General features: G+C 41.3%; 1 protein-coding gene across 1 annotated transcript in view; it reads right to left on the bottom strand.

Annotated features, from left to right (window-relative positions):
- Window positions 1-8,506: 8,506 nt before the first annotated feature.
- The window catches only part of KDSR (3-ketodihydrosphingosine reductase), a 34,264-nt gene continuing 16,671 nt past the window's right edge, over window positions 8,507-26,099 (bottom strand). The window contains exons 7-10 of the mRNA XM_012645283.1: window positions 20,744-20,827; window positions 16,150-16,233; window positions 13,201-13,302; window positions 8,507-9,574 (exon numbers count right to left, since the gene is read on the bottom strand). Coding sequence (XP_012500737.1) covers window positions 9,455-9,574; window positions 13,201-13,302; window positions 16,150-16,233; window positions 20,744-20,827 — 390 coding nt within the window. The 3' untranslated portion in view covers window positions 8,507-9,454. The remainder of the gene's footprint in view (window positions 9,575-13,200; window positions 13,303-16,149; window positions 16,234-20,743; window positions 20,828-26,099) is intronic.

A 26,099-nucleotide genomic window follows, 5' to 3' on the forward strand; every position in this document is an offset into this window, starting at 1 on the left:
GCGGGCGCGGGGCGGGGGGGCCTGGCCTCTTACTTCATTCTCCGCACAAACCGACTGGTTTCCTGTACGTACGTCACACCGTTCATTCAAAAAAAGAAGAAAGAAAGAGCCCTCCTCTGAGCCGCCGACCGCCCCCTCCGCCCGGCTCCCCTTCCCCGGTTAAAGGCGCCGCGGCCGGCCCGGAGCGGCGCGCCCCGCCGGGGACGCATGGCGCGCAGGGCCCGGGCTGGGGAGGGCGCGCCCGGGCCGGCCACCCGCCCGCTCCGCTCCGCCCGCCGGGCCCGGCCGGTGGGTGGCGCGGGCTGCGCAGGCCTCCCGCGCGGCCGCGGCGCGGTGGGTGTGCGAGGGGCCTCCTCGGGCCTGCGGCGCGGGCTCGGGAGGCGCCGGGGCCCGCCAGGGGCTGGGGGCGCCTGGGGAACCGCTCGCGGCCGCGCCGGGCGGGCGGCGGGGCGCAGAGGGGGCGGCTGCCGGGCGGGTGCGCCAGGAAAACAAGGGCTGGAAAAGCGCCGGGAATCGCTTCGACCCTTTCTACCCGTGTATGTGCGCGCACGGGTATACACACACACACGCACACCCCGTGTCACCTCGGCCGCCGGGGAGAGGGCCGAGGCCACTGCCAACCCCCAGCAGTGGGACCTCAGCGCTGCCCTGCCGTGAAGGGAGGCGACTGCACATTCTTTAGGGAGTGTCGAGGGACGCCCCACCGTCGTGTTTACTTTCAAGTTGCATTCCTAGGTGTCCACGCAAAACACGGGCGCGCGCGCGCACCCCGGCCGGTTTCCACCTGAACACCCCATCTGTGGCCAAGGCCAGACAGAACTCAGCGGGCCGGTGAAGGGGCCGGTGGGGGCCCATGGGGCTCCAAAATAGTGAAGTCCATGTTTTCCCTCTGCCCTTAACACTTAGGGCACTGGGTTAGGGCTGGGACGCTGAGGCGTTCTATATGGCAACCTCCAGGCCCACGCTGGGGTGGGTGGGTTTCTAAAGGTCTCCACCTTTGCCTGGCAGCCAATCCTGCTATAGGTGGCCGCACTTTCTCAAATGATGCACAGACTCGTACACGCGCGCGTACACACAAGCAGATACAGTTTTAAATTCATCAGCAGGAATGAATCCTGGGAGAAAAGGACAAGAGGACAAACAAGTTGCACGTGTTTAACTATTTTTATCTCTAAGAATCTTTGACAAATAAAGCATCAAGAGAAAAAAAGTTTACTGGAAGCACAGCAGCCCACATACTAGGGCTCAAGAACAAATATAGAGGGACACAGGCCTACCATGGTCATAAAAACATGACCAAGGAGTATTACGTTTTGACACCTTTTTTTTCTCATTCCTAGTCTAAAAGCATTTATTCCTAAGCAAAAAAAAAAAAAAAGAGAGAAAATCGGATTTTTAGTTTTTTACTTATTTTTTTTTAAGGCATGATATCTCATTATGTTGCCCAGGCTGGACTCTAACTCCTGGGCTCAAAGGATCCTTCTGCCCCAGTCCCCGAATAGCTGGGACTACAGGCACTCTCCACCCACCTGGCTATTTTTATTTCTTCATTTATCATATGCAATCAGCCAAGGTGTCAACTTCTCATGTAGGAATGGGTGCCTTGGTACAAATTTCTTATCCAGGCATGAGGCAATGAAGGGAGATGTTCCTTTCTGCCCTCCTGATGGAGGGCAGAGTCCCCCTCTGTCCATGGGCAGTGGTAGGAAGGGAGGTGTTCTTGCCTGGATGGACACAGGGTATAGATTGATCTGGCATATATGGTTCTCATAGAAATCCATACTAATTCTACAGCATTTTGGCTTAGAAACCTTCTCAGAACCTTCTCTTAAACCTCCGAAATTACTTAAGAGGAATTGAAAGACTTCATGCCTCTTAACACTGAGCATGTGAGTGAGGAAATGAGAGGACAGAGCTGGAAAAGAAATTGTATTTCTGCAAAGGAGGCAGCCAGAAGAAGATGGATCCCCTATTCCCAGAGAAAGAAAAGCTTCCTGGTTTTTCTCTTCCTTTGCTCCCATAGAGACTCACTGTATGGATTTTCCCAGGCAAATTCCTCATGTGACATCTTGGCTATAACCAGACAGTCTCAGGACAGGTCTGTGCTACGGTCATTGACTAGGGTTATATACCCTGGGAATGTCCTGGATACTCTTTCAGTTGTGAAGAGTGAAACCGTTCTTTGTTTATTAGATTCCATTTTAAAGCATACGGGTAAGCATTCCTAGGAAATATGGGACATTAACTATTAATATTTGTCTTTGGGTAATGCTGAGGCAGTGGAGGGAACCACCAGCCTGAGGCAGGAGTCCTGGATTTGAATCCTAGGTCTGTGCCTGAGACCTTCCAACAACCCAACCACCTTCCAAACGTATACACAGCGGACTTCACTTTCCAAGAAGTTTCCCACTTCTATGAGTCAATGAATGATCCTTTTGGCAGCTTTGCCTGATTGGATTCTACAAACAGGGTGGCACCAGGAACAGAAAAGATCAGACGCAGAGAATGCAGATTGTATCAAGAGTCCGAAAGGCCTGTATTTTCTTTCCTTCTTCATTCTCCAGTCTGCCAAACAAAAAGCTTTTTATCACCAGTTTCGCCACCTACTGGTTGATGTTTAACAGCATTATTCAAAAAGTTCTCTTCGTCGTCAATATGCATGTTCCCTAAATTTATGAAATTCTATATAACGGTGTTCTAATCTGAGCATACTAATGTTTAATATAGGTATGTATCAAATCGTTCCAGCTATTAAACTCTATTTAAAGTGAGGGTATAAAGAGATCATTAACTGAGAAGGAGTTGATAACGGATAGGTCAGATGAAAGAGTTAAAAATATAAAACATGACCGCAAACCATTTATTTTAGGTTAAAAATATAAACCATGACTTCAAACAGAAGCAGAAATAAATCCATAAACAAAATGAACTGACTAGAGAGAGTAAAATCAAGTAGTCCATATAACTTACATAAAATAAAAATGTGAACTGCTTATAAAATAACATCTCACAAGGCTTAAATAAGCAACCCAAAATGCTAGTTTCCAATTTCAAGTCCCCTCTACACTGTGGACTCTTATGCTGAACAGTGCCATGCTCTCTCAGATGGTTTGGATACGATATAGACAAGCATTATATAAGGCCCAAGCACACTGTTCCCAATTCATTTGTGCTTCAGAACCCATCTGCTGCTGTAAGCGATCATATCCAAGTTGCCGGCTCTGTGCTCTCAGATCATTTATGTCATAATCGGGAAACTCTTTTACCAAATCTAAAACAAAAAGACTTGGTTTAACTTAGAAACCCACCTAACTAATTTATGGTGGGTCCTAAACCTTAAAAAATATTCCAAATAACTAAACAACCTTTGAAACTGGGCAATGGACCACAAATAAATCATTCTGTTGTGAAAGTTTAACGGGTAAATAACGTTTACTCTTGGTTTACAATGGAAAGCAGAGGAAACTTACTTGTGATGATTTTTCTTCCTTTCCAAATTAGTAACTTGGCATTTAAAGTGAAATAAACTAAGCATAGGAACTTGTCTTGTATATTTCAAATGCATACTTCTCTCCTTGGATTGAAACTGCAGTAATAGAGCCAAACAGCGTTTAACACCATAGTATCAATGTGGGATGGGGAAGAATTTACATTATTATGTGCAATAACTTTTATTCTTGTATGCTATTTAGCACAGAGCACAATATCTCCCATATATTAATTGCTAATGAACACAATTAGAAAAATCAAGGTTAATATGTTTGTTTCCTGGGGCTGCCATGACAAAGTACCACAAATTGAGTGGCTTAAAACAAAAGACATTTATTCTCTCACAGTTATGGAGGCTAAAAATTCAAAATCAAGGTGCTAGCAGGGCCATGATCCCTCTGAAGCTCTGGGTAGAATCCTTCCTTGTCTCTTCCTAGCTTCTGGGAGTGGCCAGCAATCCTTGATATTCCTTGGCTTGCAGTTGTATATCTCTAATCTCTGCCTCTGCTGTGACATGGCATTCTTCCTGGGTGGCTCTGTCTTCTCCTATTCTTACAAGGTCACCAGTCATACTGGATTAGGGCCCATCTTAATAACCCCATCTTAACCTGATTACATCTGTACAGACCCTATGTCCAAATACGGCCACATTCGCAGGTACTGAGAGTTAGGATTTCAACACCTATTGGGGTGACACAACTCAACCCATAACAGTATGTGTCAAATATGATATTTTTCAAACTAATGAGGTTTTTACCCTAAGGCCTAAGGACTCAGCAACATTAGAACTGAATTTCAGGGGGTACCGTGATCTTTCTAAAGCTAAACTCTAGCTATTGCACATTTCTGCTTGAAGTTCTTCAAAAGCTAAAATCTCACCTCTTCGGAGGGCATGATCTGGCCCAAGCCTGCCACCTCAGGCTTCTCTTTCCCTTCTTGCAGCTATATTAACTTTTTGTGGTTTCTAAAATATGCCAAGATCCCTCACATCTTTTGCCTTTCTGCTGGTCTCCCTGAAATGCACCCAACCTTTTCACCTGTCAAATTCATACTTATTCCTCAAGTGTCAGCTCAAGAACTTCCTCTGTGAAACCTAAGACTGTCCCGGGCAGTCTTAGGATTCCACCTGTGCTGCTAGAAGATGTTTAGTACAGAGCCTAGAAGCTTAAAAATCAAAGCAGGAGTTTGAATCCTGGCTCCATCACTTAGTAACCATGACCTTGAGCTAGTTATTTAACCCCTCTGTTCCTATTCCCTCATTTAGAACATGGAGCTATAAATAGTACTACTCTCAGGGTTCGTGTATGATTTCAATGAGTTAAAACATGCAAAGCACTCCCAACAGTGACTGATTGACACCTGTTAACTTTTCAGTGTTAGTTATATCTTAATAATAGCTATTCTCGGATCACAGCGTAATTTCTGGCATATGTTTTTCTCACTAGATTATAAACTATTTGAGGGCAGAGACCGTATTTTTCCTTGGTGCATTCCCAGCTTAGAACAGTGCTTAGCATTCAGATATTTGGGGCCTAAAATTCAGAGGCTCCAAGCTGAAGAAGGGAAGGGTGAGTGGTTCCTCTTTCTCCAGGAAGACTTGTAAGGACACAGCAGAGCCATCAGAGGGATGAAAGGGGGGTGAGGGAGGGTGAGGAAACAAATGTTAATTGACGCTAGAGAGGGACAAATTGTTTATGCGGAATTGTATCTCCAGTGCCTGATACAGAGCTCAAAATTGGTGCTCAACGAATACATGTTGAATGAGGAAAAATGGAGGTTATAAAATCAGAAGTGGAACAGAAATCAAAAAATAATTTTCTTTTTAACATCCAAACATAAAAATTATAGTATCACAAGCTATTCATTGTTCAAATGTAAAGAAACGTTGAGCTTGCAAACCAAGATGTCCAAGAAATCTCTTCTCAATGTGTCAAAATTTTTCTATTTAAAAACTGATAAATAACAAGGCATGTTCTTTTACATATCAGTCTTGTATCATTTGCTGCCCATCAGGGTCTAGAAGATATTTCATTGTTGGAATATGCAGGTTTAATTTAAATTATGGGAAATCTATTTGTACAGAAAACATAATTACTTAAGAAATTTTACTAAATTCCACATTTCTTAAACTCATGTATCCCACATCATAGGCACACAAACAGAACATACTTGAAACAAGAGCTCAGAATACTAAGTACTCCAAAAATAATAATTCCTAAAAAAGGATAAAAATCAGGCCTGGTGAAATGCTTAGGATGGAAAGTCAGGATAACATTATAGAAGACATTTATGTTTTGCTTAAATGGGCTCTTAAAAATGCAAATTCCCAGAGAAATAAGTTTTCAAATCTGTAAAGCTTGTTCCCCATTTATTTTTTGTTGTGATTCAGAAATACAAGATATGAAAGTTAGGTTACAATTCTGCCACAAAAGCTTCTAAAGTAGCAAACACAAGTTCTAATATGTATCAAAATAGCCATGTACACTTTTATCAATTTAAAAATGTCTTTAGAGTTGTCTCATCAAGCAAGTGTAAAATATAACAGCTACTATCTCCTCCTCAAAATACCAAATCCACAGTCACTGTACTGAACTATAATCTGAACCGAAAAACTTAGTCCGGAACATGGAAAGTTTTGGTTAGCAGGTACTTTTTAAAGCTGACTTACTAAGAACTAAAGGAAATGAGAAAGCTACAAAGCATCTTATGTCAAAAAGTATGAATATTTAGAAGTGGTCTCAAGTGAGTAATACATGTTTAAATTAGAACATGATGTAATAAAGTGAAATTTGTTGATACAATTCAGCAAAAAATTATGGTATTGCCTTCTTCTACAAAGAAAAAGACATACAATTCTTCAAATTGAAGCAACTATTACCAAAATTCTTTCATAATATAAACATTAGAAACAGTCTCCCTAAGTTTCACTGGCAAGAATCAATAATATATGGTTTAACAGATCCAGATAAAGATTTATAATATATAGAAAAGAGTAATTCCCATGATTTTGTCTTTTAAAAAAGAAACGATTGTTTTCTATACATGTTTTAATTATGAAGAGTCCTTGAACATATTTTGGAATTTCTATGGCTGAATGATGTTAATTTCTAAATAAATATGCTCACAAATACATTATAATAAAATAGTACAACCAAACCAAAGAGCAGGCACTTCTGAACTGAAATTCACATAATAAGCTGTTGCAGGTCACATTTACAGAACCAACAGAATTATAATTGAACTTCTACTGCCACAGGTAAGATTTACCCACTTCTAGGTCCAGTAGGACGTGCTGAATCAATGTGATCCTTAAAAAAAAAAAAAAAAAATCGATTCCCTAACCATCCAGATTCAGGGTTTTGTTTTGTTTTCTTCCCCTGAGCAAAAACCAAGTTGTATAAGAATTGAGCCAAAAAAGATAAAAAATATAATTTGCCTTGTAATATTTTCATGTTTTGGATGAAGTCAGACCATTGTGTGATGCTCCTTAAATGTCTACAACCCCTTATCCAAAACCCATGGGCCAGATGTTTCAGAATTCATAATTTTTGAAAAAAGGTAATATGGGCATATTTTGAATGTTATGAAACTCCAAATATCTGTCATCAAACCCACTGATATTTCTTCAGGTAAAATTAACAGTCACGTGAAGTGGCATAAATAAAAAAGTACAATAATCTCCCATCAGTTTAAATCAGGTTTTGCTACCAAATGAATTATGGCATCAAATTTAGAAAAACCAAACCAACCAACTTAGATTTCTGAGTTTTTTAGGTAAGGGACTGTGGACCTTTAACATCTCTGATAAAGAAGCTCCTTATCTAAGATCATGAGCTCTACAAATCTGCTCTCGTGCTGGAGTTTAAATTGGGTTACGGGCAACACCTCCCACTACAGAACAGGGGTGCTTACATTTGTCTAGGCGGTGGATTACCTGGAGGGGACAGTACTCTCTTATGAGGATAATCTGAAAAAATATATATACTGAAATAACTATGGTTAAATAGTTAATTTTATTAAATTAGACACCATCTTAGAGTGGATTTTAATATAGATCAGCAGAAGGTGCCAACATTCAAGGAACATTTATGAGAAAAGAATAAAATTGAGAAATGTCCAGACATTAATGTAATAGCTTTCTGCAAATTAGGAAAAGCCATTATCCCGTGTTAGTGGCTGCAGAATGCAACTCAATATAGTTTGCAAACTTTGGCTATGTAAGACTGAAAGATTCGTTAAACCATTTTGGCATCAATCCAGCCCTGTAAACTGTAATGAAGTCATTCCAAGCAATTTATATATTAAATAATGATTTCTTCTGTATTTATCAGTGTTTAAAATATGCCATTCTGAGATCTTGATAAAAAGATACCATGGATTAAAGCCATTACACAAATTATTATTTAAAAATTAAGTCATCAAGAGCTTCAAAAACTCAAGAGCAAAAAAGATTTGCTATAATTTTTAGGTCTTCAATCTTATTGTGGTGGAGTTTTTTTGGTTTTTTTGTTTTTTTTTTTAACAATAAAGTTTCTTCTTCAAAAGCAGAGGTCTTTTCTCACCAAAGTGAACTGGAATGTGCTACTGTATATGCAAGGAGGAGGAGAAACAACATCAGGACAAAGGTAATTATCCTTAAGTCAGAGGAGTGTGTACAATGAACAGGATGAAACAAGGAATGTTTGCTAAAACTCATCATAGGCACTTGCTGTAGAAATCCACTAAGTGAACAACAGATTCTGTAATGCAGAAACAACATTCATGGGGCTGAGAGGATTTCCAGGGCTATATGGTTAGAGTGATGCATGGGCTTCCTTAACACATGGTATGAAGAGAATGTTGTTAGGGTCAGTAGGAGAGTCATGGAAAGAACAGGTGATCATTTTATTTCAAAAACGAGTATCTTCAAAATCAGCCTCATCTTTCTTAATGAGTTAAATTTAAATATACAACCATCAGCCTTTCCTAAAAGCTACATATACGCTACGAGAAGAATGTCACGCTTTTTTTGTTGTTGTTTGTTTTAATTAATTCATGAATTAATTTAAAAAGTCAAGTCAAAAATTTTAACTGGTCTTTTTTCTTTCCTTCTTTTTTTTTTTTTTTACAAAAATATTACAGCAGTGTAAGCAAAATTGGAAAGGAAGAGATGGGAAGAACAAGTAGACACTAAACTGGAATAGGTGAACTTCAGGTCATCATGGCTATTGAAGAAATTGTAAACTTTTAAGCTTCTAAGATTTTATTTCTCTTCAGAAAACATTTAAGGAGGCTGCCTTTCCCCATGAGAGAAGAATGAAAAGTTCCCTACGCAGTCAAATCTAAAGAAGACAAGAAACTACTGTTTTTCCTACTGGAAAATATCCATCTCCTTACCTTCCACTGCACTGCCCTCTCCCATCCCCCTTGTGGCTTTATGGGATCAAAGAGAGAGAGAAGCCACGAGTTGCCACCAGCAGCACAGGTGTCAGTGACATTCAGAGTCATTGGCAATGAGTAAAACTAATCTGGAATAAAATACATCAAGTTAAAAAAAAAAAAAAAAAAGTCCCAGAAACCCATAAACTGCCTTTCATGGAAGGTTAGAAAAGTTCTCAAGACTTCTTACGGTGCCATAAAGTACCTTTCTGGATTTGATCTCTATGGGGGGGAAAAAAGAATAATTAGAAAAAAAATTTTAAATTATCATTCTGGAATTCTGTTCTTTACCTTGTTCACATGCTACTAGTTCTCATACCATCACCTCTCCATCTCAGAGCTCCTATTCCATATTTGCATAGTATTAATAATATTGTCTGGAGTTGAGCTTCTATCTCCTTGCTTGCAGCCAGATTTCTGAAGAGCACCAGTCCAATCTCACATATTCAAAAACAATACGTAAGTGTCTATAGGCCAAAAATTGGGTCCCATTTAGCAGCAAGATGTCCAAATTATTTGGAAACAGTCTTCTTCCAAGGGGTAGGAATTAGGCAGTTTTATCTGTGATTTCAGATTTTTCTCTCTGCATCATGCAGCGACGGACTATGCTATCGAAACTTCCAAGGTAAAACAAAGCAATGGTGCGGAAAAGGCCCATGGTGACCACCTGCGCGATAGAGAGAGACATTTTAGCTCGTCCAAGAGTACAACGCAATAGTTCATTTCAAGGTATTTAGGTCCCTAATAAATAGTTTCTAAGACATCTTCTAGGATGTCTTCAAGGATAAGTATAATGAAAACTTTGTAAACATCAATAAGCCCTGAGAACAAAATACGTGTGTCCTGCACCACTGTAGAGCACAGGGCCTGCCAGATAGATAGTAAACTATTGGTCCAATTAGTAAATTCAAACCATAAACAGAACAAAATATGTATTCTTAGTAGTCTTAGGGTTATAATAGCTAGGGAAGATCCACTCAAGCATCCCAAATATCCAAACTACGATCAAGGCTTTTCAGTTTAAGATGTATGTTCTGAGCACAAAAGCGAGACCCTGCACCAGGTGCAGAAAAGCTGTGGCGAGAAACACACAGTCCCTGCCCTCAACGAACTTACCCTCAGACCGTAAGGACAATAGAGTAAAAAGGCAATTCTGGTTTTGGGGTGAGACAGCAATTATCCGTATTCATCTACCTTCACTCTTTCCCCTACAAGACTCTCACTAAAACAACTCTGAATGGGACTTTAGAAAGGCAGAAAACCACAAAGAGAAACATTTTCAAATATGCAAGGTCTCAACAAATTTGCCTCCCAGGCCCCCAGGTTTTTCAGAAAGCTTGTAGAAGAGGTAAACGAGCAAAGTGAGGAGGTCAACACAGAATGCCAATATCACGAGACAGAGGAGGCAGGGGGCCCAATACTGAAGAGAAGCAGAGGCAACTCCCCAGCATGACCGTGGGGGGAAGCCAGGCATCAGCTCTGCACCGGGCTCCTGGGGGTGGCGCGCCCAGAGAGGGCATGGGAAGCTCCACGGCCTTCCCCATGTGCCTGGCCCCATCTCTCCCTTCATCTGGCTACTCATCTGTATCCTCTGTAATGTCCTTTATAATAAATCAGTGAATGCAATTAAGTGTTTCCTAGAGTTCTATGAGCCATCCTAGCAAATTGATCAAACCCAAGGAAGGGTCTGCAGAAACCCCAATTCGTAGCTGATCAGACAGAATTATAGATGACACCTATTACTTGTGATTGGTGTTTTAAGTGCAGGGCAGTCTTGTGGGGCTGAGCCCTTAACCTGTGGGATCTGGCGCTATTTCCAGGTAGACAATGTCAGAATTGAAGTGAATTACAGGACACCCAACTGGTGTCCACTGAAGAATCCACCACTGCAGAACTGACTGATTGGTTGTTGGTGGGGAGAAATCCCCACACACTTCTTGGTGACCAGAGGTCACAAAAGCCTTCTGTGTTGATTGTCTAATACAAAGAACACTTTGGTTCCCCCCCCCCGATATCCCCAGAGCACTGAACCCAGTCCTGGAGTTGTCGGGAAAATGCAACATTTAAAGGTGAGAACTGAAGGAAGATCAGAAGTTGGTAAGCCACAGATCAAGTTCCAGAAAGAAGAGGAAGGGTAGGGAAAGAAAGAAAAGAGGCCCAAAAGGTACGTGGGGTAGGAGGTTCGAGGGCTTGTGCCCTGCAGTGGAATTTAAGCCTCATCCCAGTGTTGGTATTGGGGAGCCACTGAAAGGCTTTCAAGCAAGGTGGATTTGCAGTTTAGAAAAACCAGTGTGGAAACGTGACGACATACTCCAGCACATCTGGGGGCTCGGGCAGGGGGCTGCAGACCACAATGATTGGCGGGGGGACTGTGCCTTGTCCCACAGGAGCAGCTGCCACCTGTGCCCACTGATGACTACCAGGTGAGAATGCAGACCCTGTGCTACTAGACCTTCTCATTTTCTAAGAAAAGTCTGAAATCTGGACTTTTGATGTAAAATCTAATTTTTAAACTATTTTACTTGAACACACACGCTCATGGCAGATGGACCAAACAAAATGCTTTATAGGCCCTTGGGAACCCATTTACAACCTCTGGCTCGCAAAGTGTACAACTCAGGCAAGTTGCTACAGTGACCCAGGCCTGAGCTCCGGGAGCAGCAACAGGATTGTAGAAAACAAATGGATTTGAGGAATAGAGTGATGAGGGTCAGAAGCAGGGGAGGTGGGGACGACACCCCAGTTTGTGGCTGGGCGCTTCTGTGAACGTGAGCACAGATCCCAGAGACAGACACAGGAGGAAGAGGGGGTGGGTGAGGCAGGCGGCAGGACGTATGTTCAATAGAAGATGTGTCATCACTCCCCAGGGAAAATATCTAAAATATCTGTAAATGTTTATACAAAACTAGAGTTCAAAAACTAGTCATGGGCTGGAGTTTTATCCTTGGTGTCATTCGTGTAGAAGTGGAAGTCATGAGAAGGGAGGAGACTGCTCATGAAGAATGCGCAGAATTCACCCATTCAGGAGGGGGAGGAAAGACAGGTTGGTTAAGGAGTACAAATATAAAGTCGGAAGGAATAAGTTTTAGAATTCAGCAGTACAGTAGGGAAATTATAGTTACCAGTAATTTATTGTATATTTAAAATAGCTATAAGAGAAGAATTATAATGTTTGCAACTCAAAGATAAATGTTTGAGGTGATAGATATGCCAAGTACCCTGATATGATCATTACACGTTGTATATAGATATCAAATATCACATGTATCCTAAAAATATATACAACCACGATAGAGCAATAAAAAACTTTTTTTAAAAAAGAATTCATGCATTTGTTCTACTCAGTTGTTCTAGAGTTCCTGCTGAGTGCCAGGTGCTGGCTGCTTGAAGTACAATGGCAAACAAGAGAGACACGGACCCTGTCCCCAAAAAGTTTATATCTAACAGAGTGTCAACCTCCAAGAGAGAAAGACAAGATCGTGGGTATATTACAGAGTGAAAAGGAAAGAGGGTTTTGGAAAGACCCAAGGAAAACCAACAACTAAGTCATTTGCATTAGTCTGATCATGCTCTACTGCACAGAATTTAGTATGTGTCATGAACTAGCCCACGGCTTTATTCTTCCAGAACAATCCCTCTAATGAAACTCTTATAGCACTGTACTACTATCATCCTTGTTGTCAGTTTCTCCCACTGCACCGTAAGCCCCCTCAGGTTGGAGAGGTTGCCTTACATCTGATTTTCCAGGAGCAAACTCGGCATCTCACCCATTGATGAACTATTATTACCTTTTGTGTCTTGGATAAAACAATAAATTCCACAAGGGTAGGAATTGTGTTTAATCCTTGACTTGTATTGTTACCCAACTCACCTAGAAAAGGTTTTCCAGCCTAATACCCCAGTACTTTTAGGCAAGGCCACCCCTAAACTACTTCAGATAGAGGAGGATTCCATTTTTCAGAATACTCTGGAGAAGCGGTTTTTAGATGAAAATCGGATTAACACCTCAACAGCAGAGATGGCGTTTCAGCTTTCCATCTGCAATGCCCAGCATGGAAGACTTCTTTCCAGTCTAAATTCCTGAAGTTGTATCTTTAACCTATTTCCTATTTACTTATTCCTGGTAGAGAAAGAGGAAAAGTTGATAGCTCCATAAAGATTCTTCACACTCTCAAGTACAGTTACTTAGTCTTCCCTTGTCCTTTTCCCACCAAGGCTGGTGAGAGGTAGTTTGTATCCTGTCCACCCATCTGTCTGTCTGTCTGTCTGATTGCTGGTCCAGGCAGAGCTTACCTGCTGAAGCCCTTCAGTAATAGAAGTGACTGGAGCCATCCCACAGGTCAGGGCCGAGAGCATGTATCCATCTGAGCCAATGGAACTATTAAAATTTCCTTGCTGAAAGAGAAGGAAGAAAAAAGAAAGACGGAATCGTAGTAACGTGGAAAGAAATCACTTCAGCATATCAGAAATGACGCAGTGTGTTCGTTCACTTTAGGTGGAATGAGACAGAAACAAAGCACATTATCAGAACCCATAAATGGATACACGGGCTTGGCAGATAGATGCTTCTCAAAATGTGAGTCCACGGGCCCCTGCAGGTCCCCGAGGACAAAATGATTGTCATAATAATCCTAAGACATTAATGAATTTTTCACCAGAGTGACATTGTACTGATAGGCAAAACCGCGGGGGCATTAGCACAAATTTCAGGGTTCTTGACAAACTGGACTAGTAGTCACCATCACCTCCACTGCCACATGTACCTGCAGTAATAAATAAATACATAAAGAAAATACAATTTTTCAAAATCTTTAAAAAATTAAAAGTGCCAGTTTTGTTTGAAAATGTCCTTGATCAAGCAATAAAATTTATCACTTTCTTAAATCACAACCCTTGATTGAGGACATGGGCTCCAAAGGCTAATACCCTGTGTGACGAATGAGAAATACACACAGAGCGCTCTGCCAAGCTGCTGCCAAAGGACGATGGGCGCCCAGAAGAAAAGCCCTCGTGCAACTGTTTAAGTCCAGAGCTAAACTTGCTGCTTTTTTCAGACTTGGGTACATCGCAGACTTGTGGAAAAGAATTAAGTCAGCCTGTCACTTCAGAGAAAACAACTGGCCATACATGTGGTCAATGTTAAAATCCGAGCTTTCCAGAAAAAATTAAGATTTGTGAAAACTAGAATCCACCATTGTGAAACTGTCAGCTTCTCAATACATGTAGACTTTTATGATAAAACCAGCAGTGATATTGACGAATGTAATTTTTTTTTGGTTATTCAGTGAAACCATATTTTCCAGATGACTAATGCATAATGTTACAAAATCATGAATGGTTAAAAGATCCATTCAAAGTGCAAGACAGACCAATGGAATTTAATGTAACAGAGGACAAAAAGTTCATTGATGCGGTTTCCAATTCCATATTGCAACTAACCTTTAAGAAACTACCATTTGTTGAGTTTGGGTTTGATATCAGAACAAGAATGTCTACAATGATCTAAAAAGCCTAGTAAAATACTCCTCCTTTTTCCAACTCCGTATCTGTGTAGGGCAGGATTTTCTTCATATTCTTTAATCACAACAATGTTATTACCACAGATTGAATGCAGAAGCAGCTATGAGAATCCAGCTGTCTCCTAACAATACAGACCTTAAAGAGACTGGTGAAAATGTGAAAGATGCCACTCTCGTCACTGAATTTTTGTTTTGAAAAATAGTAATTTTTGTAAAAAAAAAAAAAAAGTCACATTAAAATGCAGTTTATTATTGTATTTTAAATAAATTATATTTTTTAAAATTAGAGTTTCAATTTCTAATATTGCAAATATCAATAAATATAACCCCTGTAAATAAAGTTCTCTGGGATTGTCAACAATCTTTGAGTGTAAGGTGGTCAAGAGAAGAAAAGGTTTGAAAACCACCAGATTAAATGAATCCTGCCAAAACACTAAGAGCTATTGAGGATCATTAAGAACATTGAATGCTAATTTTTTTATTTGAGATAAGCAAGAAAAACAAAGTCCCATCCAAGCCACTTGTGCCATCTTCCTATGCCTTTTAGCGAACTCAGGGCAGAGTTCTTCACACCTGTGCATATTTTCACAGATTCGGTATTTCTTTTACTCTGCTCAGTCCAGCCTGATGCAACAGCACTCAGGCTACTTCAGGGCTGTCTGGCCATGCACTGACACCCTCATTCCAATGAGCCTAAAGATTTTCCAAATTCAATGTGGTTTACAGACACCCCTCATAAATGTATATTTTTCTGCATGTGGGTGATTGTAAAAAATCAGGATGATTAACAGGATGATTGTAAAAAAGCGTGTGGCACATATGTTGTTCTACAAAATAGCACATGGTTTCTAAAGATGACCTTTTTGATTCTGAGTAAACTTAGCAGCCCAAAAAGCACATCAGCTGGGAGGACGGGTGATGGACCCAGTGGGCTGGTCGGTCGTACTTTCTTATTAGTTAACTTTTGGGAAAACGATACTGGGAAGCAGGAAGGGGAAAGAAAAGTCCTTAAACAAGAAGCCTGGCAATAAGGCATCTGAAATAATCTAAAACTAAAAACACTGTGGGGAAAAAAGAAAGAAGGCAACAAAACATATATAGTATATAGTATAAAATATATAGTGTTTACACATTATAGGAAAATTTCTTTTTAAAAAGTTTTTTTATTTTAGAGACAAGGTCTTGTGAGAGACCCTGCCTGCCCAGGCTGGAGTGTAGTGGCACAATCATAGCTCACTGCAGCCTTGAACTCCTGGGCTCAAGTGATCCTCCCACCTCGACTTCCCAAGTAGCTAGGACCATAGGCGTGTGCCACCATGCCTGGCTAATTTTTTTATTTTTTGTAGAAATGGGGTCTTGGTATGCTGCCCAGGCTGGTCTCAAACTCCTGGCCTCAAGCGATCCTCCTGCCTCGATCTCCCAAACTTCTGGGATTACAGGCATGAGCCACCACACCTGGCTTCATTTTCTTTTTAAACAGTCCCCAGACATCCTTACCGGTAAATCTGTTCCTAAGGTTAAGGTATATAATTAGTTTCCAGGAACCTACTAACAATAAAATCTTGAAGTGAAGAAAAGTAGAGTCCAATATTAGATATAATGAATCTGACTAAAAAATTACAATAATTTATGTTTTGAAATAAGCCTTTGGACAAATATCTTTTCAGCAATGTAGTACTACAACTACAAATAGTATAAAAAACACAACAAGGATTTTACTTACTATGGCATCTTTAACAATTTGTTTGGCCACCTGTTCTGGTTTGCAAACAGATGAGGTCTCTGAAATGAGTCGAGTCTCCAAAGGCTAAAGGTGGAAAAAATGTACATATTAATATCATTATTACCCATTACGTCAAAAAATAAATTATTCTATGGTTCCATGATTTACAGATAATTCCAATCTTCCACCTCTGATAAGATTCCTATTTTTAGAATAAGGCCCATCTGGATTCTAATTAGTTTCTACCTGGTTAATATGTAAAATTCAGCCTAGTAGCTGAGGCAAGACAAGGAGGCCCTTATTCTCTTAGGACATGTATAGTCTCAGCTCCAATGAGGACCACGGAAGCCAAAGCAAGAACACATCACTGGATACAAGCTCAGAAGGACCCCCTCTTTGACTCCTCCTAACTGATGGTGCTTATGCAAAGGCTAGACCCTGTGTCCTGAGCAAGTCTGCTCCCATGACCAGCACTCCATCTGACCATACTCTCAGGCTGGCACAGGACTGCGCTCTGGGGCCAGAGCTAAGTAAGGCCCTGGACAAGGAGAGCCCCAACCCAGCCCCTGTTCAACTGCAGCTGTTTCTTACAGGACCTGCAGAGGTAGCAAAGCAACAGGACGCTAAAAGGAGCCACTTACAAGACAACATGGATTGGTCCCCAGATTGGCTGCATGCTCTAGGCTGGTGCTTCAGACCCCGAACCATGGCCTTTTATTCTTCAATAGGTCATGTCAACTCTCATCTAGTTCAAAAAGCCTTTCCTGAACTCTTAACTGGGAGTAATCTCTCTCTCTTTTCTTTGAACATTTCTGCCTTAATGTACATTGTAGCCATGTGTGTATTTGCATTTTTACCTCCTAAGTTTCTTGTGGGAAGGGTCTTTTTTTTTCATTTATATTCGATTATTCTTTGTGGTGATTTAAACATGTGTGCTCAAAAATTATTTAAAAAAGACTTTTTGATTAGGAGTTTCAAACTAAAGCCTCAAACTGCATGAGACTGTAAATTGTATTTACTACAGAGGCTTGAAAAAATTAAAGAAAATAAAAACCAGAATATATTTTCTTAAAATAGAAAAGTAAAGCACTTCATAAAAGTCAAGTATTCTTGATGAACCTGAATTAAGAGAAGGGCCCCTTTGAAGGTGCCACTATTCATCCTCCCAGACCACCAAGTTGGCATAACCATGTAGATTTAAAAGCACTATGGCGCCCCCTAAGGGGCACACAGAGCAACATCAAATTTTATTTACCCAAACAAGTCTGACTCAAAATTTTACTGGAGAAAAAAAACCCCCAACTTAATCAACATCAGAAGCAAATCTTAAGAAAGAAATCACCACCCTTTGTCAGCTTTGGCTTCAAACTAAAAGACTGTGTACTGAATGTTGCAAATCTGCTTAGCAGATCTCTGCTTATTCTAAGACAGTACATTTGGCTTAAATTTACTTCTTTGAAATAGTAGTAATTTTAAAAGAGGCAGAGCCAAAGAGAAAAGAATGGCTTTTAAATCATAAACATCTTTCTGCAAATATACAGTCTATGGAGCGTAAGTGCCAATTTTTATGCTATGGAGATTCACACTTACAAAGTATTACTATAAAAGAGAAGAAAACAAAAACCTTCTTTTCTTCCCACTTTACTTACTGGTTTGCTCGGAGAGTGACTTCTATGTCACTAAGGCAAAGAGGGTGTTAGTAACAAAGCCTGACACTTGCGTTCAGCTTAGGGTGATTGGCAGTCATTTTATACAATGGGTATGTCCAGCTGTGGTAAGTGCTATGGAGACCCAAATCATCAGACCCGCAAATCATCTCCCCGATAATGGCATAAGATTAGAAATTTGCTAATGAGAGGCTCTTCATTCTAGAATAGCAGCCACCACTAAGAGTAGATATAAGGCACCTTGTAGCAAACAGGCACTGAATGGTGAGCTCTCCAGCACCCTGGCCCTGCTTGGCTCTCCCAACACAGACAGCAGGTCTTACTCTCCCCAGGGTTGGAGACAATATGATTCCTCACTAGGGAAACTGATCAAACCCTGAGGGAAGGTGGGCAGCTGCTGACATAGAGGAGTCTTCTAACACTAACGAAGTGGCTGCTTTCCTCCTGATCCCCCTACGGAAAAATGGACAGTTGAGAAGCCAAAGCTTTACGATTGGCATTTTAGTGCCTCACTCTTAAATGTGGACAACCAAAGACCACCAGACATTTGAGGAAGCCTAAGATAACAACAACAGAGAAAAAGGAACTCAGAGGAAACAGATGATACAAGTTATAGTGGAAAATTTTAAATAAGAAAACAATAACAAAAACAAGACCAAAAGCCCAGAATAAATACCCTTAGAAATAAGAGAAAATATAAAATCCATAAAAAAAGGCAAGAAGCTATAAAAAAACTTTCCAAAACATTCGGAGAAATGATATCTGGAAAAATTTTTATATAAGTCAGCAGAAATAAAAATTTCAACAGAAAACTTTAAGGATAAACTTTAAGGATAGTTAGAAAGCAGAACAAAAAGACCAAGAGATAGAAAATGAGAGAAAGGAAATTAGAGGAACAGTGTAGAAAGTTCAATGTCTGGGCCGGGCACGGTGGCTCACGCCTGTAATCCTAGCTCTCTGGGAGGCCGAGGCGGGCGGATTGTTTGAGCTCAGGAGTTCGAAACCAGCCTGAGCAAGAGCAAGACCCCGTCTCTACTAAAAATAGAAAGAAATTAATTGGACAACTAAAAATATATAGAAAAAATTAGCCGGGCATGGTGGCGCATGCCTGTAGTCCCAGCTACTGGGGAGGCTGAGGCAGGAGGATCGTTTGAGCCCAGGAGTTTGAGGTTGCTGTGAGCTAGGATGACGCCACGGCACTCTAGCCAGGGCAACACAGTGAGACTCTGTCTCAAAAAAAAAAAAAAAAAAGAAAGTTCAATGTCTGAATAACAGAAGCTCCAGAAAGAATGAACACTTGAAATAATTTGGATAGAAAGAAATTATCAAAGAAGTAATATTAAAAAAAAAGTCTCAGAACCAAAGTTCATGAGTTGACAAAACAAAAGAGCTCATTTGAGTATCTAGTATATGAAATGAGACGATTCCGCACCAAAATATGTTAAGTAAAGACAGAAAGGGATAAAAAGCTTTCAGAAGATAAACAGGTCCTATGCAAAGGGCTGGGACTCAACATGGCATCAGATTACCAGTGGAAACTCTGGAAGCTAGAAATCAATAAACAGCCACAGAAATCTGAGGAAACATTACTTCCAAACTATAATTCTGTACCCAATAAAACAATCCATCAAAAATAAAGGGAAGGCCGGGCGCGGTGGCTCACGCCTGTAATCCTAGCTCTCTGGGAGGCCGAGGCGGGCGGATTGTTTGAGCTCAGGAGTTTGAAACCAGCCTGAGCAAGAGCGAGACCCTGTCTCTACTAAAAATAGAAAGAAATTATTAATTGGACAACTAAAAATATATAGAAAAAATTAGCCGGGCATGGTGGCGCATGCCTGTAATCCCAGCTACTCGGGAGGCTGAGGCAGGAGGATCACTTGAGCCCAGGAGTGTGAGGTTGCTGTGAGCTAGGCTGACGCCACGGCACTCTAGCCGGGGCAACACAGTGAGACTCTGTCTCAAAAAAAATAAATAAATAAAGGGAAAATAAAGGCATTTTCACTCTAATAAAGGCATTTTTTCACTCAAAAAAAAAGTTACCTCTGATGTGCCTTTCTCAGGAAGCTAACGGAGGATAGATCCACCAAAATGAGCAGATAAACCAAAAAAGTGAAACGTATGGGATCTACCAAAGGAAAAGGCAGAATGATGGTGAAGACAAGTCCTGAGACCACCGCTGGGCAGCAGACCTAGAATGACCAGGAAGCAGGAGGACCCTAGAAGAAAGGTCTTTGAGGAAAAAAGAGTGAAACTAACAGAATACCCATGTGCTCAAAGGGATCAAAAGGAGATTCTCAGTTCTGCCTGAATCTGGAGTTGAATTAGTTATATTGACAGATACACACAAAGCTAAGCAAATGAAAAGGCAAGAAAGGAAATGTCATTACAGAGTGCAAATAATGTTTATAAAGAAATATTATAAAACTTTAAACACTGAACCTGATTTAACCAGTGATGGGGGGAGTACACAGGGAGTGGGGAATAGAAATGTGTCTTAAATTTTATCTTCTACAGCAGAAAGTCAATGAATAATTTCTATGTCTAAAAAAAAAACAAACAGTATAAACATGTTAGTTAAAATAAAGGGCTGCCTCTTCGGAGCAGAAATCGGGAATGGGGGAGATGAGACCAAGGGTTGATACTGGATCTCTAAAACTGTGTGATGTATGTCTCTGATAACAATTTGAAAAAAATTTAAATTAAACTTTAAGAAAAGGGGGTGAGGGAAGAGAGGAAGGAAAGAAGGAAGATTTGCCTGGAGAACCTCAGGAAGGTCGTTGGAAACCAGCTCAGCGCTCTGCACCCGACAGACACTCGATGAACGTTGCTGGCTGATGGAAACATGTGTGAGCTGGAGAGCAGAAAGAAAATCAGAAAAGTGTTTTAGCACATTAAAGATTCAAAATGGGACATGCAGGAATACTGACCTTGGTTTTGTTTTCTTCGGCTAGCCCAGGGGTGTCTGTGTCTGGCGGGTAGGCAACTGTGACGTAGACGTTGTACGGCTTCACCTGCATTTCAGAAACAACATGTGCACCTTCAGGAAACGGGACACAACCCGAGGCCCTACATGCCAACCTGCACTGGCCGTCCTGGTTCTCAAACTGTGGCGAGACCAACAGGGTGTTTCTGTGAGTGGAGAACTACCACCAACTGCATCGAGAAACTCCGCTCCACGAAGATGACTCTGAAACGGAGACAGAAAGCTCATCCCTACCTCAGCTGATCTGAAAGTACAGCAAATTACCTCCTTCCCAGTGTCTTCCACGCCGGCCACCAGGCAGAGGCCCGGGGAGCTGTCCAACCAGGACAGCAGACAGTGTTTAAAAAAAAAAAAAAATGTCCTGTTCGCTTTGCCCCGTACGCTGCACACCGTTCAAGCACTTCGCCAAGGCAGTGGGACTGGCCTGCTCCTTCCTCTTCCCCCAGACTGAGAACTTGTTTTCCCTTTAGGCTGCTTCTGAGACTCCAACATTGATACCTACAAAATAGGCTGGGGTGATTAAAATCCCTTCCCCTGTGGCCTTGCTGTGCCCCGCAGGCCCAGTCTAGAACTGAATCTGTCCCTAAGAGGTTCGCTTATTTGAGAACTCCCTGCACGACCACCCCTGACCATTAAGAGGTCAAGAGTCACTTCCTTCTCCACGGAACCAACAGAGAGCACTCTCCTACTGGTTGCAACCCCCACGTCAGACCAGCCAAGCACCTCCCCTGTGAACCACCTCAGCCCAAGTTTACATAAGGGAACTGCTGTCTTATCTAAAGCTCCATCTCACTCCCTGATACTCGTAACCCCACCATGCCTCCACACCTACTCACAAACACGCCCCCAAAATTACAGTAGATTCTTCTGCTGGGCACACAAGACACGCCCTTCCTGAAGACTCTGCTCAGCAACGGCCCTGCTGCCCACTCTTATCTTGCCCTGGTAATTAGGGCAATGGCTCATACCATCAGAATCCCTTTGCCATCATTTCTGTTTGCTATTGGCTCATTTTTGGTCCCCATTAAAACGCCCAGGGGATCTGGAAGTAGAGAGGCGTAGGAGGGTCACTGCATGTCTTCAGTTCTTCAGCTGAGAACAGACAACACGGCTGCCTCATACAGCCTCACAGAGTACCCAGGGTCCTGTCTGATCATGTGTCCCTTTCCTCCCTGGTCCCCCCAGTGAAGCACAGTTCCGAGGCCTGTGGTGGGAGCTGCAGGGGTCAGGGAAGCACGCAGAAGCGTATCAGCAGAAGATCCTGGCCAGCCACCCCGGAAAGCGCAGTAGCAAAAGGGAGATGTCTTTGTTGGTTCTGTTCCAACGCAACTAGAGCGCGGGACAGCCTGTCCGCTCGGCATCGCTGAGGCATGCAGCTGCACGGCCCGGCTACACTCAGAAATAGCTCTGGACTGGGGCCAGGCAATGAGCCTGATGAGCAAGCAACTTCTCTTCCACTGTTTTTGAGATAGTAGCTTTATAAAAAAATCTTGTCTCCCACGGCCTTGCCCTCCATTGTACACAGACCAGAGAAAAACCCCACAAAACACCCCATCAGAGGTCGTTAGCCCCTACAGAGACTGACCCTGACTGCTCAGACATGGTTGTTTCTGTGCTGCTCCTCACAAGTGAGGATTGTGGTACCTAAGCTAAAGTCAAAGCACTGCTTCCCAAACTCAAGGTTATGGCTGAATTGCCAGAGGCTATACAGAGCTTTTCCGAACAGCTTTCTCGTGCGGTGGGTACACAGATTGCCAGGGTTAGGAGAAACCAGTCCAGCCCGGTCCTGGGCTGGTATCCTCTCTAAGACCATCAAGCCAAATGACTGCCAGTCTATGGCTGAACACCTCCGGTGGCTAGTCGCTTAACCATTTATGCAGTCTTGTGTTTATTCATCCAGTGAATACTTATTGAATTACTACTATGTGCCAATATCATTCTCAGAATGAAGCATATGAATGTGAACAAATAAACATAATTCCTGCCCTCATGGAGATTCTAGTCTCCTGAAACTCTTGCTCAAATAATTTGCTAAAAGCTGAATACACTAATCTATATCTATACCTTCCTTCAATCTACTGATCTCATAACCCTATAAAAAAAGGAAATGAGGGTAGCTTGGCTTCACTTGCTCATGGTAAGACAATGCTAACTCCCTGAGACATCATTTTTTCTAAGAACAGATAAGCCAGGTCTTCACTAGCCGACCTAGCCACTGTCTGCTTCTCCTCGTGTCTGTTGCCAGGCTGCTCTCTGTCCCCCGCTGTGTCCCACTCCCATCCTGCTATCACCTTCTCCCTTCTGCCTGGCCTCAACCTCAAATGGAAAGACTGACCGCTGGCTCAAGAATTAATTTATTATCAAAATAATCCAACTAGAAAGTGTGGTTCCTCATTCCATCAGAACAAAGACGGGGTTGGGGAGAAGATTATAGCTGTTTACACAAACTGGAGAATTTAAACTTTAGCTTGCTTTTAGATCACAGCGGGAAGAGATGAGGGCAGGGGAGGGGCATGAGAGGGGTAAGATACACAGAAAGAGGACACTTATTTTTTTGTTTTTTTGGCTTGGTCTCTGCTAACATGTGTGTGGCTATTATCCACCTCAGAAGTCTGCTTTCCAAAGAGATAACATTTTAAAATCTTTAAATAATATATTTGTTCCTAAAAGATTGAGTAAGAAAAAAGACCAAAAAAAAAAAAAAAAAGCCAACAAAGTATTCTTTCCCAAAATTACTCATTGTACCTACAACACTGCCAGGGCCCTACCTTAGTTTGGGGGCAAGGGGAGGGAGACAGGAAACTTCAAAGTTAATCGAACTAAAAAGGATCATCAAAAGCACTTAGAGTTTGAGCAATTATGTAAGATTTCATTTATAGAAAACACAACCAACTTGATCAAATTATCCAGGTTTCAAAAAAATACTGCTATAAATTTGTAGGGAAACAATTGGTTTGATGCAAGCCTTACTGTGAATGAAGTAGATTTCGATGACTGAATTTATTTCCCCCCAAATCTATTTTTCATGGTATAGATTACTTTTAATTTTTATTCAAGTGAGGACTTTTTTTTTTTTTTTTTTTGAGACAGAGTCTTGCTCTGTCACAGGGCTAGAGTGCAGTGGCGTGATCATAGCTAAGTGAGGACATTTTTAATGGAGTCCAAATACAGACAGAAGTCAAGCAAACTTGAAAGTCCAGGCCAGCCCCCTGTGGCGTGGGAAATTATGTATCACAGAGAGGCTGAGGGGACTCACTCTGTACTAGCAATTCACTTTCTTTGTCCTCTTCTTTATTAGCATCTCCGCTCTACTTGAAGTGAAACCAGGCCACCCAGATTATAAGCTTTGCCCTAAAGTAGTGAATCCTGACACAACTCTGCAAAAAGCCCTAATGGGCAAATTTTTCATCTCCAAAACATCCCTTCACCTACATGGATTCGGAGACCAAAGTAAAAGGCCAAGGCAACTAACCAGATGAATTAAGCAAGCTCTGTTCTGCATCACCTGCTGCAAAAGAGATGTGCAGTCAAGAGCTTGGGCCTTGTTTTTATTTCTGTCACTAAGTAACTATGTGCCTTTGAGAAACTCATTGAATTTATAGGAAACTCAGTTTTCTCATTTAAAAGGTGGCATGACATCTACCTCACATATTTCACAAAACTGTGATAAAGTTGGATGTGGTGGCTCATGCCTGTAAACCCAGCGACTTGGGAGGCCGAGGTGGGAGGACTGTTTGAGGCCAGGAGTTTGAGATCAGCCTGGGCTACACAGTTAGACCCCATCTCAAAAAGCCAAAAAAAAAGAAAACACAAAAAAACAAAACTCTGATAAAAATAAAATGGTTATTCACAAAGGGACTTTTCAAAGTAAAGACTGCAAAAATACCAGAATTCTTGTTTGAAATTTCATAGCCACGTGTGCCCTATTGGCTAAGCATATTGTAATGATCTATTATTGATTAAAACTATTAAACCAGTTGTTAACGATGCAATCTGTGGCTGGTTCCTTTGGTATGATAATGGCACAGTCTATCAGCTCCCAAGTAAAGCATCAGGACTTAGCCGCTGACCCAACAACTCACCCGTACTGCAGTTCTCGTCTAATATCTAGGCAGTGTGGCACTCCATCACACACCACCAAGGTCTCTTCTGAGGATCTTCTAAACAGGGTTGGCAAACTATGGCCTATGAGCCAAATCTTGCCCTCTGCCTGTTTTTATAAGTAAAGTTTTATTGAAACACAGTCATACCTGCTCATTTATGCATTGCCTACCATGGCTGCTTTCCTACTATCACAGCAAACTTGAGTAGTTGTGATAGACACCATTTAGCCTTCAAAGCCTAAAATATTTACAATCTGGTCCTTCACTAAAGAAGTTTTACCAACCCCTGATCTAAGTCATTAACCGGGTTTCCCAAAACCTGGTTAAAATCTAGTACAAGAGGGCTGGCCACAACGAATTCTCTTCCAGGTTTTGAACATCATGATGTAGTGTTATATTTCAGCATACAGTAGTCCCCCTTTATCTGCGGTTTCTCTTTCTGTGGTTTCAGCTACCTGCAGTCAACCAAAGTCCAAAAATAGGTGATTATAGTAGAATAAGATATTTTGAGAGAAAGAAAGAGACCACATCCACATAACTTTTATTATAGTATATTGTTATAATTGTTTTATTTTATTATTAGTTACGTTGTTAATCTCTTATCATGTCTAATTTATAAATTAAACTTTATCATAGGTATGTATATATAGGAAAAAACATAGTATATATAGGGTTTGGTACGATCTGCAGTTTCAGGCAGCCGTTGGGAGTATTGGAACTGTGTATAGCAATAACAAAGAAGTTTATACCTTGCCTTTTTAGGTATGTGATATAGACAGATATTTATGTGATGCTCTCTAAGCATCCCCATGTGACAATGATTAAGAAGTTTACTTCATGCAGCTGAGGTATAAGGTTCTATACATCATGACAAACACTTATTTTGGTGCTAATCCTAACTACGTCCTTCTTCCACAAAATGTTCTATTAACTGTGAAAATAAAAAGCATCTACTTTCCTCAACATTTCCTGAAGATATGAAAATACAGGTAGTAAGAGAGCCAAATGATTTTTTTATTCCAACCCTCTCATCTGACAGATGGGAAAACTGAAAGCAAGTTAAATGACTTGTCTACAAGCTAAGAATTAGACAGTAGCTGATTCAAGCTCTTCCCTCATTTTATTATTCAGTCACAAGAATTGATCTTTTTGTTGAAGAAAAATCTCTGTAGAATAAAATATCTGGTTAACCTTACC

Source organism: Propithecus coquereli, unplaced genomic scaffold (assembly GCF_000956105.1).
Source record: "Propithecus coquereli isolate 6110/MARCELLA unplaced genomic scaffold, Pcoq_1.0 Scaffold229, whole genome shotgun sequence".
NCBI classification, from domain to species: Eukaryota; Metazoa; Chordata; class Mammalia; order Primates; family Indriidae; genus Propithecus; species Propithecus coquereli.